This window comes from Xenopus laevis, chromosome 4S (assembly GCF_017654675.1).
Source record: "Xenopus laevis strain J_2021 chromosome 4S, Xenopus_laevis_v10.1, whole genome shotgun sequence".
NCBI classification, from domain to species: domain Eukaryota; kingdom Metazoa; phylum Chordata; class Amphibia; order Anura; family Pipidae; genus Xenopus; species Xenopus laevis.
Genome location: NC_054378.1, coordinates 71,264,950 through 71,281,769, shown reverse-complemented (window position 1 = coordinate 71,281,769; position 16,820 = coordinate 71,264,950). Strand labels below are relative to the sequence as shown.

The 16,820-nt window shown below is 38.7% G+C and overlaps 1 protein-coding gene across 1 annotated transcript in view; it reads left to right on the top strand.

Moving 5' to 3' along the window:
• Positions 1-16,820, top strand: part of kif2c.S (kinesin family member 2C S homeolog) — a 34,210-nt gene that overhangs the window by 3,874 nt on the left and 13,516 nt on the right. The window contains 8 exon segments of the mRNA NM_001086845.1: positions 120-214; positions 5,571-5,678; positions 6,474-6,519; positions 10,011-10,055; positions 12,049-12,159; positions 12,913-13,017; positions 13,106-13,206; positions 15,558-15,653. Coding sequence (NP_001080314.1) covers positions 120-214; positions 5,571-5,678; positions 6,474-6,519; positions 10,011-10,055; positions 12,049-12,159; positions 12,913-13,017; positions 13,106-13,206; positions 15,558-15,653 — 707 coding nt within the window.

Below are 16,820 nucleotides of genomic sequence, written 5' to 3'. Positions count from 1 at the left end.
CATTTATTACACAACCGCACACCTGTTACACAGAAATTGCTTGCTATGTGCACAAATAAATTTTTCTCACTTAGCATAAGAAATACAATGAAAGTTACATGATTATTTATTTGTTTCAGGAGTAATACACAATGCAAACATAACCTCTGTAAATATGGACAGATCGTCGGTCAATGTTGAATGGAAAGAGGGAGAAGCAAACAAAGGAAAAGAAGTGAGTTTCAAGCTTCTGCAGTACTAATGACTAACTTATTTTTTTATACATACCTGTAATGTAAAAATGTCTGCTTTATCCATTCCAGCACACTAGTAATGGGCCTTGGGCACATGGGTTGAATGTTCTGCTACTCTGTGTGCAGATTTTTGCAGGCTGAGAGAAGCAGATCAATTCTATGTCCCTTCTCTATTTATTGTGGGTTAGTCCACACAAAGCGATTCGGGGAGATTGTCGCCTGGCGACTAATCGCCTCTTCTTCTGGACGGCAATCTCCCCAAACTGCCTTAGTGTGTCTTTCCATCCACTATAAAGCACACGCGAGGAAACTTCGGGCGACTTCGGAAAACAAAGCGCTGTATGTGCTTTAGCGCAGGTGACTTTTCATTATAGCGGATGGGAAGACACACAAAGGCAGTTCGGGGGGATTGTCACCCAGAAGAAGAGGCGATTAGTTGCCAGGCAACTAAATCTCCCCAAATCTCCTCGTGTGGACTAAACCTTGGATCCAATCTGCCTGCGTACGCAGATAAGGAGCCGAAGCGAAGGTCATCCCAAAGAAGAAAAAGCAGGCATTTCCTGTCCAATCTCTGATCCACTGCGTGTGCACACGCAGGAACACTGAGCAGATCTGCTTCTTTCAGCCTGCAAAAATACACAGGCTGAGAGTAGTGTAGCCTTCAACCCCTGTATAAAGGCTGTACGGTTGTAGTGCACAGCATCGCCATGCCATAATCATCCTATGTCATATAAGGTTCCCTGCTGCCTTCCACTTATAATTCCCATCATAGAGAACAAGCTTAATTGTTATAGTGGCAGATCCATCAATTTACTTTTTAAAGTCCAGTGTGTGTTCCAGTACAGTCTGGCTTGTTTTCAATTGAAACCAATGTTCAGAAGACAGGCTTGCACAAAACTAGACCACAGTCCATAGTTACTGTTTCATTTTATTTAAAATAGGCTCCAATACCAATTATACTGTGCAAAAAGATAAAAGCCTTAAGCATTTTGTGCCTACACAGGGCACTTAATCATAGCCTTTTAAGTGTCCCACGAAACGCCTAAGGATTGTGTTGCAGTTTTGTGCCAGCCTGATGTCTGAACATGGGTCTTAGGAGCCTCCTCAACTGAAGGTTTGGAGATTTATTTGTACATTGAGGCTCTTGTTCTCTTTATTACTTAAACAGCTATATATTGTTTTGAATTGAGAAAAATCTGAATTTGATCCAAATGTGATATTTCAGTGAGTAGAAATTACACATGTTTATTATAACAGATTATATTGGCTCTTCTGAAATCTGTAAAGATATTTGGACACCACTGGCACATGAGAAACTTGTATGGTATGTGGTAGTTCTGAGCTGAAAACAACAAATTTCATGAAAGTTTTTTCACTTTGCTTAAGATTTGGATTGCTGCAAGCGAAATGCACGTTTCTCACTGCAAACTTGCTTAAAGGAACAGTAACACTTAAAAATGAGTGTCCTGAAGTAATGAAAATCGAATGTATTGAATAGTAATCGAATAAGTGTGGTAATAATAATAATGGTGTAGCCATGTGGCCAGCCATGAAAAAAGAGAAAAGGCACAGGATACACAGCAGATAACCGATAAGCTCTGTAGCATACAATGAGATTCTTCAGTGCTGTCTGTTATCTACTATGTATCCTGTGCTTAAATGGCTGCCCTCATGGCTATGCAGCTATATAAACTATAGTTGTGTTTCTGAAGCAAACACACCAATTTTACCAGTATAGCACAACAGTAAATTATATTTTCATTACTTTAGGACACTTAATTTTTATGTGTTGCTGTAATCATGGGAAAATGCAAAGGAATAATTTTTCTGTGATTAAGCAGAATTTAGGAGAGTAATGTATGTTTCACATGAGGAGATCCAAAGCTTAAGCAAGGGGATGGAATTTTCATGACATTTGTCACTGTGTTAGCACACATGGGCCTTGTGTGTGCCAGGTGTCACTAAAAGCTGAATGTATAAAACGCTTTCTGTATAAAAGTATTCTTCGTATTGTTTATATGGTCATGTAATGCCTCAAGAACCTAACATCTATATAAATTCTGCCATTACGCTGTGGCAAAAAATTGTGAGAGGGTACAACAAAAGTTAAAATGCTTACATACTTTATTATAGAGGGCTTGCTTACCCAGAAATGTTTGGGTGAATCATTGGGGCATGACTGATCTACTAGCTTTAACCTCAAGATGCTATTCCTTAACCTGCAAATAGCACACGACAACCCGGGCTTCAGACTGGTAGTGTCCATGGCTGATTCTTGCTATTATGCCGTCTGAGGCGGCCTTATTTCGCCGCCACCACCCCTCCCCACGGCACTTTTGGCTTTTTTGGCTCTTCGTTACCAGGAGCAACATTTTTGCTGCCCCTGGCAACCAGGGTGGACGCTCAGGACCGCCATCAGAAATTGCAGGGCCCCATACGACAAAATTTCCTGGGCCCCCTGGGCTGCACCCACCGCAAGCCCCATCTACAGGTCCGCCCTCCCCACCCCACAGGTCTGCACCCAACCACACAGTAAAAAAACAAAAATGGTTCCAACATTTTAATAAAAAAATAAAAAGATATTGGTGGTCAGGGCCCCCCATAAAAAAAACATTTGTGGCCAGGGCCCCCCATTAAAAAACTATTGGTGGCTAGGACCCCACATGAGAAAAAAAAGTTGGTGGCCAGGCCCCCCCCCCACCCACATTATGAGAAAATTGGTGGCCAGGGCCCCTTAATAGTCCATGCCTTCCCGAAGTCAGCAGCTCTCAGAAAGATGGGTGCCCAGCTAATCAAGTAAGTGTGGCGTGGCTGGGGCCCCCTACAACTCTCCCCCCTGTCCCCCCCCCGATGGCTGCCCTGGGGACGCTGCCACCTGAGGCGAGTGTCTCAACTCGCCTCATTGGTGGAGCGCCCCTGGTAGTGTCTCTCGACACTACCAAAGCATTTGACTATTGACTGGCTGTATATTTTGGAGGTCATCACCAAAATGGGCTTTGGCCCATCATTTTTACCCAAATTCCTAAATGTTATTTCACCCCCCTGTCACATACCATAGGAAGCCCTACAAGATACTGACTGAATGCAAATTGACTGTATCTGGGGAAACAAGAGTTGGTCTGGAAGGAGTGGATGTTTTAACGCCCCCCCTCCCATGACAAGTTAGGACTAGCAACACTTTTTATGAGCTGTATTACTTGGCCTCCTAGACTTCTATAGCCAATTGAAAGTTATTTGACTCTGAAAACCAAGCCTCAATTTTGGAAGCCCTATATTTCACCAAGTGAAAGCCTGCATAATGTTCTGTACAGAACTGGGAAAGATCTTGCCCCTCTTTTACTTGTCCTTGATGCTACCAAAAGAGGATGGGATAATATGGTGTACTGAATTAACAAACTGGGACGGTTCTCCCCAACACACCGTTATGGGGTAACCACACTTTCTCTCACACTTTGCAATATTCCCTGAAACGGATACCTGGGCTAAGCTAGATGTGAAATGAATTAACCATCTTTATACAAACTGGAACTGCACACCCTATCACAGCTCTGACAAGCGATTTCCCTGTCTGACCTGTCAGAATTTAGATATATGCAAATTACCCATGTCTGCACAGTACAATTTACATCCACTCTACCACAAATGTTTTTGCTCCCCAAACTGCACCCATGTTATCTCAATTACTTTTAAGACCATGTCCACATTAATGGTGGCAACACAACCAAAAAACCAAATGGTTGGTGCTCACTGCAGGGATATGACTCATCACTCGTATGTGAAAAATGTAAGTCCTACCCTTAAATATACCATAAACATACCCTTAAATCCATATCCACACACACGGCAGGCAGCATAGAGCAGGAGACAGGGAAACCTACCAGGACTCTAACATGGACAGTTCATACTGTGCTACATACAGTGACACAATGCTGTTGCTCCTCCAGAAGAGGTGTGAACAGTACATGGCTTTAGGAATGTGAAAAATAAAGGTGTCGCATGTGAAAAATGCAGGGGGGGTTACAGATGTGAGCAATGCAGGAGCATTACTGTCTGAATTTGAGGTTTGCACAATGCAGTGGGCAGTTAATCTCAGTACTGCTACTTTTTAAAGCTTTCACAAGGTAAGCAGTCAAAGCAGGCATACTTTCATGAGGTGGGGGGGGGGTACATGGGCCACCAGTTAGACAGCCCTGATCGAAACCATCCTTTAGTAAGTGTTTATGGCAATCTTATACAATTCATAATTATTCCCCAAAATTACACTGTATCCCAAAAGTTGCACATCATTTGGGTAGTTGTTTCCCCCAGCTATCCGACATGTAAAGCTCCCCTACTGTGGGATTGCCCAGAAGTGCAGATACAAGTTGTAACCTTTGTTTGCTGAGCTGTCATTGTGGCAATATGCCTATTAGGCCTCCTGGACTCCCACGGACATTTAATGAGATCCCATCACTTGGCAAATGTATCACCTTGATCAATTCAATTAAAACTGTACAAGTTCACCTATCTTGCCAGGGGATGCTCAAACATTTTTGACAGTATATGGACTGGATCACCTTCAACCCCTACCTACCGTAATAAATGACAAGACATTACAGCATCCCTCCTTTCTTTGCTTTCCTTTCTCTCCTAACAGTGAAATTAAAAATTATACTTTTTTTATTTTACGCAATGTATCGTATATTGAACCACCACCATGTTAACATGAAGGAGAGTTTCAGGGGTGAAAAAAAAAAGAATAAATGTGTGTACCATTTTACACATGAACAAATTCTTTTAAATGCTTTAGCATACAATGTTCACGTTGTCTGAGGAAAAATACATATAATCTCATGGAGTCAGAATATTTAATACCACAACCTAATGACACATGTTGCATTAGCTGTTTAAGTGCCCAAACTTGGCTATGCAGCCTGCCTTCTGCATCAACGGAACAACCAGCCTACCGTCTATTTAGTAAGAGGTTAAGGATGAGCTTTGCTAAGATTAGCAGCTTGGTATCTGTGGAAGAACGGAAGTGCTGAGATTGCTAGTATATTTGTGTCTTGCATTACAAGCTGAGGATTTCATTGCTTGTCATTTGAACAGACTGTTTTCCTAACTACACTACGTTCAGCAAAATAGTAACTAGCTATTAATCACTTCTTTCTTGGACTCTAGCAATGGAGCATTATTGCTGTTACTGATGTTTTTTATATATTTATTGAAGTGCATTGCTCTTTATTTAGTATTTGTGAGGTGTTGCAAACGCGTGAACAGATCAATGTGGCATTTCATGTGAGCTCATAAGCTTTTTTTTTTTTTTTTTTTCCCTCCCCACCCCTCCATATCTTTTAGATATCTTTTGCAGACGTAATATCTGTAAACCCTGAGTTATTAGATGCTGTTTTGGCTCCAACAAATGTAAAAGAAAACATGCCACCACAAAGGAATGTGTCTTCTCAGGTAGGTGTCTATAAAAGTAATGGCATTGGACTTGTTATCCAGAATGCTTGGGACCTGAAGTTTTCCATTTAATGGGTCTTTCTGTAACTTGCATCTCCGTACATTGTCTATTTAAATATTAAATAAACCCAATAGGCATTATTGAAGACAATATAATCTTAATTTATATCTTTGTCGGGATCAAATGCAAGGTTCTGTTTTCTTAAGCAAAAAAGGAAATCTGTTAAATTTTTTAATTATTTGATTAAAATAAACTCTATGGGTGATGGCATTCCTGTAATTTGGAGCTTTCTGATAATAGGTTTATGTATAACTGATTCCATACCTTTTATAGGAAAATGTAATTTATACAAATGTTTCAAAAGTTTGAACACAATGTAAGGTGTGTGTATGTAAAAATGTTTATTAAACTGTGGTATTTGATGGCATACAAAGCCTTATCAACTATTTCCACAAACTTCAAAGGGATGCTTGGATGTGCACATTAAGGGGCAGATTTATTGAAATGTTCAGGTTTTAATAAATAAAACCTCACCAATGTTCTCTTCACTCCTATGGGATTTTTTTCAACTTATCAAATAGTGAGTTCTAATTTTCACCCACTGATAAATATCCTTCTAAAAATTCCATAGGATTGACTAGTACGTGGGTGAGTTTTATTTATTAAAATCATTCACATTTTGATCTGCCCCTACATTTTAAACTAAATTCTTTACTCATACGTTACACTGTACTGTACAACCATTGTCTCAAACATTGTTCTTGATTATTTTTTCACTTTACATTAACTTTCAGAATCATAAACGGAAAACTATTTCAAAAATTCCTGCTCCCAAAGAAGGTAAGGTACTAATCCAAAGTCCCAATTTGATAAAATTAAGTCATTTGTGTTAATAGCCGAGGTACTATTGCATTTGCAGGAAATGCTACTTGAATCCAGAACTGTAGAACACCTGTAATGGCTTTTAGTGGTGGTACGCCTTTTTACCGAAATATCAGTAGGAAAAAATTAATAAGGGCACATTTGCATGAATTCGGTTGTGTGTATGCATGTAAGTGTTCCATAGTTATAAATAAAAATGAAGGTTCCCTTTAGCTCTGACATGGTCTAATAAATAAATAAATATCTATCTATCTCATTGTGTTTAGCATACCATTCTGGTGAATTTCTCCAATTCCCCCAAAAATCTAAGAATAGATATTCAAACAAACGGCCTTCCTGCATTTCGGTTTGGTGCATCAACCCCATAGGCCGAACCATTTACCATAGAATATTCTCTTTGCAAAGCACCACAAATCAGATGTGCTGTATAAGTCTGCAATTAGTTCATTGAAATCTGGTGCTCTCCTTATTCTCTCTAAAGAATTACCCCCAAAATCATCTCTAGGAGAGTCAAAGGCTCTTTTTCTTATTTGCGTAACCTTATTAGGTCAGTGAATGGCAATGGGAACAATGCAATAGCAGCCCAAATCCCTGCCCCATTACTTTCTGCTCCCTGTAGTGTTGTGTGAGCTAGCCGAAAACCCATGGGTCAGTCTGTTTGGACCAGTGTACTGATTTTCCAGTGGACGTAACTTTGTCTTTTGCCCCACCATGCTCATGATTTCAGATTCCTCCTCATCCCCCCACTTATTTATATACTCCCAACTGCCACACCCCCTCTAGGCCACATGGCTAGCTTGGTGTGCTGGTCAGGTGGGTGGATTCGGGTCCGTGCAAGTCTAATTTTTGTCAACCTGAACATCACTAGCTTCTAATCTAGACTGACCAAGTCCTGCCCATATTTCTGTGCTCCTTGACTTGTAATATGTCACATTAGTCAGAGAAGCTGCAGCTTTCCCCATAGAGCTAAAGTTCAGTTGTGTTCCCAGTTCCCACTCGTTACAAGCATTTTTTTTTTTTTTTACTGCGCTTCTATTTGCAGTGTATTCTGCTATCTATAACGGTCTCCATTTAGGCTGTAGCCTGCCAGCAGCAACTACCTTCAAACTTGAGTTAAGCAAACTGTGATTTAATCACTTTTGGTAGGCCAAGTCCTTGATGTACTGTTGCAACTAGATAGGCCTTCAGATGTAACAAAACCAGTGGCTCCGGCTAAGGGTGCTGCCATGCAAAATGGACTTACACATGCCTTTCATGAAAGGTACTTGAGTCCAAAGACTCTTGCATTTCTGTATAGTTGACTGCAGTAGTCCACCCATCCTACCACTTTGGAATCTGCAAGTACATCTATTGATGCAGAACACCCATAAACTTTCTCCAACTTCAAGCTGGTGTTAATTTCAGGGTTCCTTCTGTGCATTGCACCAATAAGTGCAGACACTTGTGTTCAGTAAATCGCACTCAAAACACCATAATGCAGAATACTGGAGACCATCCCAAAACTGACCAACTTTGGATGCAATTACCTCTAATGTGCCTGCACCTGCAATTATGTTTATTTTAACTCACTGTAATTGTGGTAACTGCATTACTGCTTGGCTGCAATGATTTCGGATGGAATGGAATTGTGGGGAAAACCAGTTGTTTTTTAACCATGATGCAAATTGCCAGAACACACTGCATTTGTAAATAAATCCTATAGTCTCCACACACTTCAATCATATAACATTGAAAAAAATGTTCCTCTTGCAGTCTTAATACATTTCATGCTTTGTTTAGTTAGGCTCATTGATGTGTTTTTCTACTTATCTCCGTGTCTTACTAAGGTCTCAAATTTCTGACCAAGTGCTCCTATTGAGAAGGGCGATCATTGTTTTTGGGCCAATTCAGTTACTGTTGAACTAGTAGGACAAAATTGTCAGTCAGTGTTATTGCTTGGCACGGTGTGTCGTATATTTTTTGTAAGTAGGTTAGGAATTGGTTGCTAAAATTTTTTTTTGAAAACCTGCTGCTGGATCATGAAATGCTTTTGTCTTTTTAATTTTACTTAAATGGTTAAAGCACAGGTAAACAATTAAAGAAAACATTTAAAGCTGGCCATAGACGCAAAGATCTCCTCGTACGAATCGAGGATTTGTATGATTTTCGGAACGTGTGTGGAGTCTCCCGACATTTTTCGTCCGGCGGAGATTGGTCGATTGGACAGGTTAGAAAATTTTTGTCGGCTGCGGGTAATATCTTTGCGTGTACTGCCGATCGTACGATTTTCAGTGGGAGACTGTCACTATTTTTGTCTATGGTACGATTGCTGTCAGGGGCAGAACATCGGCTGATCTGTTCTTTAACTACTTTATTTGGTCAGAATGGTAAGACTATGATCTGAATGGTTAGTGGCAGGTGGGGAGATGGGAAAGTCCGAACGTATTGATCCGTACGATCGGATCTTTGCGTCTGTGGCCAGCTTTATTCTCTATGTGCCCCTGGGGTGTGGTTGTCTCAGGCCACAGACAACAGATAATGCTACACTTCTTAGTAGGAGGGACAAACAACATTGGTTTGATAATCTTTACCCATTGGATTTAGGCAGGAAATTAAAATGTATAGCTTTTTTGGTGTCCACATTTGCACCGCTTTTTCCATGCATAAAATAATAAAATAGGCGAACCTAACCTTATGACTACCCCCACATACAGTTTAGTAAATGTTTTCATTTTGCAGAATGTGAAGTGACTTCCATGACCATTTACATACCAAATACTTTGAAGACTGATTCCTAGCATACATAGGATAATCAGTGTATATTGATACCTTATGACATGTGTGAGATAAGATGATGCAAACCATTTTAAGGCAATTTCTCTTTGTATACATATTGGTAGTTTGGACCAGAAAGACCTTTTACCCATTTAGCTTCTCATAATGTTAACTTCATTCATAAATCCACATACTTTAGATTCCAAGACCAAATATATACAGTATGGATATATGTGGTGCTGTTTTGAAAACTTTGTAGTGTACAACTGGGAGTTTTTGGTCAATATGTCAAATTGCCATAACTGTTATCTCATATTGTCCTGTTTAGGACATGAGGCATCAGCAGTTTTAGTTCAATGTTTTATATCGATATATCGCTTTATTCTTAAAAAATTGCAATACAAAGTTGTATTTGCAGCCCCATATTTTGTTTGAGAAGCATAATTACACACAAACTTCAGGTTGCACAACCACAATTATTTTTTTTTCATATACAGAAAATCAGGTTATGCTGAAAAAAATTAAGTTTTCCTAGGTAAGCCAAAAATGTAAATCTCCTTCCCAGTAACTGCCACTAAAATGTTCAAAACAAATGAAATTTCTGCTGGTGGTGGTTTTTTCTCTTCCCATTATGTTTTTGTCTTTAATTGAAGTGGTAGAGTTGTTAATTAAGAATACACTTTTTTTCTTCTTAGTGGCTGCAAAGAATTCTCTTTTGTCAGAATCTGGAGCACAGTCAGGTAATCAGTCTTGATGTAGCTTTCTCTGTCCCACATGTTTCAATTTATCCAAAATTCCTCATCCACTATAAAACAATGTCATTTTATTTTGATTTCACAATTTTATTTTAAGGTACGTTTTGTCTTTATGGGCACACACTTTATACAAATCACCTATAGCATTTATTTGCATTGGAAATTGTTGAGACAGATGTTATAAATAAAAAATATAAACTTTTCCAAAATATTGTATTTACGTTTTAAAGGGGCAGTATCCCTCACTTGTTCAATGTGAGATCAAAGAACAGTGTTTGTGCTTAATATAACTTTTTTCCGCTAAACCGGGGAAACTGAAGATACTGTTAGGTCTTTGCCTGATAATTCAGTTCCCAGTATACAGCCTCTCCTCCCTTCAGCGTCCGTTTTGTTAAAAGAAAACTATACCCCCCCCCCCCCAAAATGTATATTTGAGCAACAGAGTTTATCACATTGAGTGGCATATTAAAGAATCTTACCAAACTGGTATATATATTTGAGTAAATATTGCGCTTTTACATCTCTTGCCTTGAACCACCATTTTGTGATGGCCTGTGTGTTGCCTCAGAGATCACCTGACCAGAAATACTACAGCTCTAACTGTAACAGGAAGAAGTGTGGAAGCAAAAGACAGAACTCTGTCGGTTAATTGGCTCATGTGACCTAACAAGTATGGTTTGTTTGATATGTCCGTGTGCACTGAATCATACAATCCAAGGGGGCAGCCCTTATTTTTTAAAATGGAAGATTTATATTTGATTACCCAATGGCACATACTACTAAAGTATTATGAAAATGATTTATTTACATAAAGCAGGGTTTTACATATGAGCTGTTTTATGCAATATATTTTTAGACTTACATTGTTTGAGGGGTATAGTTTTCCTTTTAACAGATGTTTATAATACAGATGTTTTTTCTGTATCTGGTAATCTAGTTATCTACCTAGCAAAGACCAAATATTAGAGGAGCTTCTGTTTGCCCTGTTAAGATAAAGAGAGAAAATATTTTATATGGTATATCAAAATTTCCTAAAATATTGACTATAAAAGTACACACGGAGTCAGACAATAAATGTACACAGAGCTTATATAAGGACATGACTTGATTGTTGTGTGGTAAAAGAGACTGGAGGAAGGAGGTCCCTGCCCTGTAGAGCTTACAGTCTCTACTGTAAAGGTGGAGGAGATATGTAATGCAAATAATAGTTATATTTTTGTTTTTGAAAACAAGAGAAATTACAACAAACTAGGCTAAATACCACACACTCTTAACTCTGTATTATACCATACAACTTATTTTGTGTTACAATGATGCAACGAATCTGAGAAAGAAGGGGTAATCGTTTGGGGCAAAACGCTAGGGAATAGCTTTGGCTAACATCTGTAGTCTGTGTTCTAGTAGGCATTTTTTTGTTACATTAGAAACCCCTATTGTTTTTCAGGGGGCCATGAAAACAGTGTAAAATTAGGGAAATGTATAATGCATAATATAAAGGTGGCACCACAAAAAAAGAAAAAGCAAAATGAGAGGATGTAAAATTGAGATTTTGCTTAATTTTTCCCTGCTTTCTAAGTAGAACCCTTTCTCTGCATGTTTGCTTTGATTTTTGTTGGAGACTGCTGTTCATCTTGAAATAGTAGTACCGGTATCTAAACCATTGCTGTTCTGTAAGGTTCTCTGGTAAAAGAAAACACAAGGTACGATAGCTTTCACAGAAAACTATTAAATGTATATTTTCACATTGGTTTGCATTATTAGCTTAATGTGTAGTTTGCTGTAATAAAAGCAAAAAAGTGAAACCCTTCCCCCCCCCCCATTTTTTTTTAAATTCCTTATAATATCACATTTTATCTGAAGTTACACTTTCTGTTCTGCTGCTTGGAGAGAACTTTTTGTTTTTGCTGTGACAAATGAGCATAACAGAGATCAAAAATTAACTGAACCGTGAAAGGTTAACATATACATACTTTGTTAGTGCTTCGTGAGCGTTCCACCAGGATGACTGCTATCCATGAAACGCTACCCTATGAAAATGAGATGGAGGCAGAATCTACTCCGCTACCCATACAGCAAAATTCTGTTCAAGGTTAGTGGTTCAGCAATATTTTTGAAAACAGGACATAGTTTGTAATTAACTCCTTTGTTTATTGCATAGTTTGTGTATAATTATTTGTAAAAAAATATATATATTTTTTTTAATCTGCTTGGCTGTCTTTATTATGAACACAAAGTGGTTGGACTCCTTTTTTTAAAAAATAAATCTATATGCGCATTCTACCAAAATACTAGTAATGTGCTGAGGTGTGCATAGTAAGGTTAAATAGAAATATCACTGAATTATAAAGCATTAAATAATATTTATTATACAATGCTGCAGAATATGTTGATATTTTTATAAATACATGTCAATATTGGCTTTATATAGCACCTCTCCAGGATTACTCCAAGAAGAAAAACTGTAAATGCTCCCTATTCTAATAAGGTTCTAAACTTTTAGGGCTCTTACAGACGAGCGGTTTTCCCTGCGTTCCATTTTTCTGCGTTCAGCCGCAGGGGAGCGCAGGAATAGACGCATTACATTTTTTCCAATGGGGCTGTACTCATACAGGAGCGTGTAGGCGCCGAATGCAGGTTGAGACTACACGCGCCTGTGTCAGTACAGCCCCATTGGAAAAAATTTAATGCGTCTATTCCTGCGCTCCCCCGCGGCTGAACGCAGAAATACGGAACGGAGGGAAAACGCTCGTCTGTAAGAGCCCTTAAACATGTTTCCTCGCATGCCATTAAAAAGCATTAAAAATGTGTGTTCATTGTGGATTGTGTTTAAATTCTTTACCAGCACGGTCTCGATCTACCAAAGTGAGTATTGCTGAAGAGCCTAGGTTGCAGACACGCATTAGTGAGATTGTAGAGGAATCTCTGCCCTCTGGCAGAAATAACCAAGGTAAAAAAAATTACCTTTCCGAATAGAAATGAAAGTTGTGTATGGTTTTGCACAAACCACATCTGTCCTTTTTTGTAAAAAAATTTAGGTAGGAGAAAATCAAATATTGTTAAAGAAATGGAAAAAATGAAGAACAAAAGGGAAGAACAGCGTGCCCAGAACTATGAACGAAGAATGAAACGTGCACAGGTGTGTATTAAGATGTTTTAAATGGGCAATATATACCCCCTTTGTTCACAAGTTCAGTAAATAGGGCTTATGCTGAACATATTTTTGCCTGTTTTAATATAATTTTTGTTCTTGCACTTAACATGGCATCGACTAAAATATTACTTTCACATTCTTGCTTCTGGGATCTTTGGAGAAGCTGTTGGAAAAGGAGGTGTTAATTAACTTGCTTACAGAGACCTGTCTATAATTAACTCTATGTAAGCAGATCGAGATAACGAGTCCTTTATAAATAAACACCTTTCTCAATTTAACCAAACTTGATTACAGGAGAGATTTTGGCTTCGGAGTTCATGGCAGCCATCTTCTGTCTTTCGGAAGTTTCGGCGCATGCACAGTTGGAGTAAATTTCCGGTCCCAGGCAACTGCGCATGCGCCAAAAAAGCCAAGACGCAAAGATTGCCAGAGAAGAAGATGGCTGCTGTGAACTCTGATGCCAGAATCTGCATGGAGGGGTGAGTAAAAAATTAGGGGCATTTGCCGGGGGGGCAGGTTGGCTGGAGGGGGGGGGGTCTACCCAGGGTAGGGGGGAGGGTTTTTTTTTTTTTTATTACTGGTTAAATTCTCCATTAAGGTGTGTATAGGTATATGTAGCCCTTAAAACATATGATAAAAATTAAATATTGCTGGCATGCATAATTACCCCAGGTCAGATTACACATTTTAGTTAGATCATTTATAATTAATTAAATAAATGGGCAAAATAACTTTTTCAGCATAAGCTTGGTTCATTATGTTTATGTGCGGGGGGATCTTAAAAAAGGGGTATATAGATTATTTGGCCTAATGCATAGTACAGAGTTTGGTGAGAAGTTTTCCAGTGAATTTTTCATTTTTATTGATCTAGAGCTATTGGAATATAGTGAATCTGTATAAAGGTTATGGGATCAGTTGTCCAGAAACCAGTTATCCAGAAAGTTCTGAATTACAGAAAGGTTGTCTCCCATAGACTCCATTTTATCCAAACAATTCACATTTTTTAAAAATTTCCTTATCTCTGTAATAATAATATAGTACCTTGTACTTGATCCAAAAAAAGTTATAATTAATCCTTATTGGAAGCAAACCCGCCTTTTGGGTTTTAATGTTTAAATGATTTTCTAGTAGATTTAAAGTATGAAGATCCAAATTACAGAAAGATAAGTTATCTGGTAAACCCCAGGTCCCGAGCATTCTGGATAACAGGTCCTATACCTGTACAATGTATGTTGGTCCAGTTACAAAATTTTACTTGCTGCCTTGTCTATAAAGTTTGGCAACAATGGCAATAACTTTTGAAAAGACTAAAGCTGACCATAGACGGGCATATTTTATTCTCAATCGTTCATTGCAATCTACCGACCTAAAACTAACTTCAGAATAAAGTATTAAAAATAACAAATCAGACAATGTTTTGGCCATTAATGGGCAGACCACAGTCATATGAAAGTTCTATCCAACAAATAGAAACGACAATAACCCACTAATATTGTCAGGCAATACATGCAGAGATATTATCGTTGGCTCACAGAAATCTTCTTAGCTGTCCAATCTCCATGGTTCGAAAAATGTTGGAATGATCCACACGGTTTGAGAATCGTACGAACCTTCGATTCATACAACTTGTATCTTTGTATCTATGGCCAGCTTTATTCTCTGAAAGGTTCAACTGTTGTAAAGAACAAAGAAAGTTACAGTCCCTATGGGGTAAATGCCAATGGGTTAGGTAAGCGATTAGTCACTAGAAAGTGAGCGTTACCTGACTAGGGGGCCCTTTTCTGTTATAAAATGGAACAGTTCTGGGCTAGTGTACCAAGCTTGAACTTTTACAGAAGATGCTTGGGAATCTGGGTAAATATTGGGAAACTGTTTTGGTCTGTGGTTTTGCCCTTTTTTATATTTTTTTTTTTTTGTCATTGGCTAATTTTCTGCTTCTGCAATTGTATTCTGCCCTTTAACTTGCCTTTCTTGTTTTTCTCATGCCCCTTTCTTTACACTTTCTATTTTGTTCTGCCCTTTTCTCATACCTTTATTTCTCTTGCTTATACTAGTTTATTAAACTAAATGTTAAAACTTATAGGATGTTTCCACTTTTTATATGTACTTTCTTTTCTACTCATTCAATATTATCTAGTCACTCCTACCCATCTTTTATATTCTCTCCCCCAGTTATTTATTGTATATTCTCCTCTGTTTTACATTAATTTTCTGTCAGGCTCTAAGGTTTTTGGTCTGTTCTCCTTTTGTCTTTTATACTTGTCTGAAGGGTGCAGGATGATAGTTTGTATAGATGATTTTTTTTTTTGTTTGTTTACATTTTTTATGATATACAGGACTATGACACCAGTGTACCAAACTGGGAGTTTGGGAAGATGATTAAAGAATTTCGAGCAACCATGGACTGTCATAGAATAAGTATGGCAGACCCAGTAAGTATGTTGGTAAATTTGCTTATGGTTTTGCTGCAGGTGTTTTCAGGGAAGGAAATATTGCATCGGACATGACCTAGATTAAGGCCAATGTTTTCAATAAGAATTTAAATAGCCTGTTTATATAAACAGTGCCAACTGACGTTTGCACTGTCAAGCTTGGTTGTGTTGAATCAGAGACCCAAGTAGTCTATAGGATTTAAAGGAACTGGGCTTGAAGTCGGCACATTTATCTGGTTTGGGTTTCCTCACAGAACCTTTGCACAAATGTGGATTGTGTATTAACTGCCCTATTGATATTGCACAGCTCCACAGTATGTGCCTAGGATGTTCAATGTTACCGTTAAATATAAATATGCTGCAGTGTTCTCCCCAGAACAATTGACAACTCATTCCCATTGAGGTGCTTTCATGGTTATGTTGTGGATGGCTCTCTCAACTTCATATAGCGGGACTTCATATAGCAAAGCTATTTTTGGAAAAGGTTGAGGTACTGATGTTCTGGATCATTCACTGCAGGATAAATCTAAAACCCGCCCCATTTCTTCCTGTTGGGAATGAGAATTCACTCTTTCAATTGCTGATTCACAGTAAAATACATCCATTGTAACCGTCACTGCAGTTGGATTACTCATTGTAGGAGAGGTTTGTGTAACAAAGGACTATTTAATTTATAGGACTTAAAGGAGAAGTAAACCACCAATAATAAAAACCACTACCCTACATAGTCCCTGCTCCCCCCGCATTGGTGATTACCATCGAAAGTGCTCCTAATTCAGTACTTGCGTATAGGTGCAGAGTAAAAACAGTGGAGCTCATGGGCGCCATCTTCCGGCTCTTCAGTGTTCTTTTGGAAGTGATCGATGTATTGGCGCATGCACAGTTGGTGCAGTCTTCTGGTTCGTAGCAACTGTGCATGCCAGAAATTGCCGAAGGGAAGGAAGAGGACCTGAAGAATACAGAAGAGCCGGTAGATGGCGCCATGAGCTCCGATGCACTTACTCCGCACCTATGCCTAAGTAATGAATTAGGGGCACTTTCAGGGGTAATCTCCTATGCAGGGGGGCATGTAAACTAGTGGGTATGGGATTTAATTATTGGGGGGGGGGGTTAGTTCTCTTTTTAACTAAATTGGAGCTGGAAGTCCGTCACAAGAAATGCGGTGAA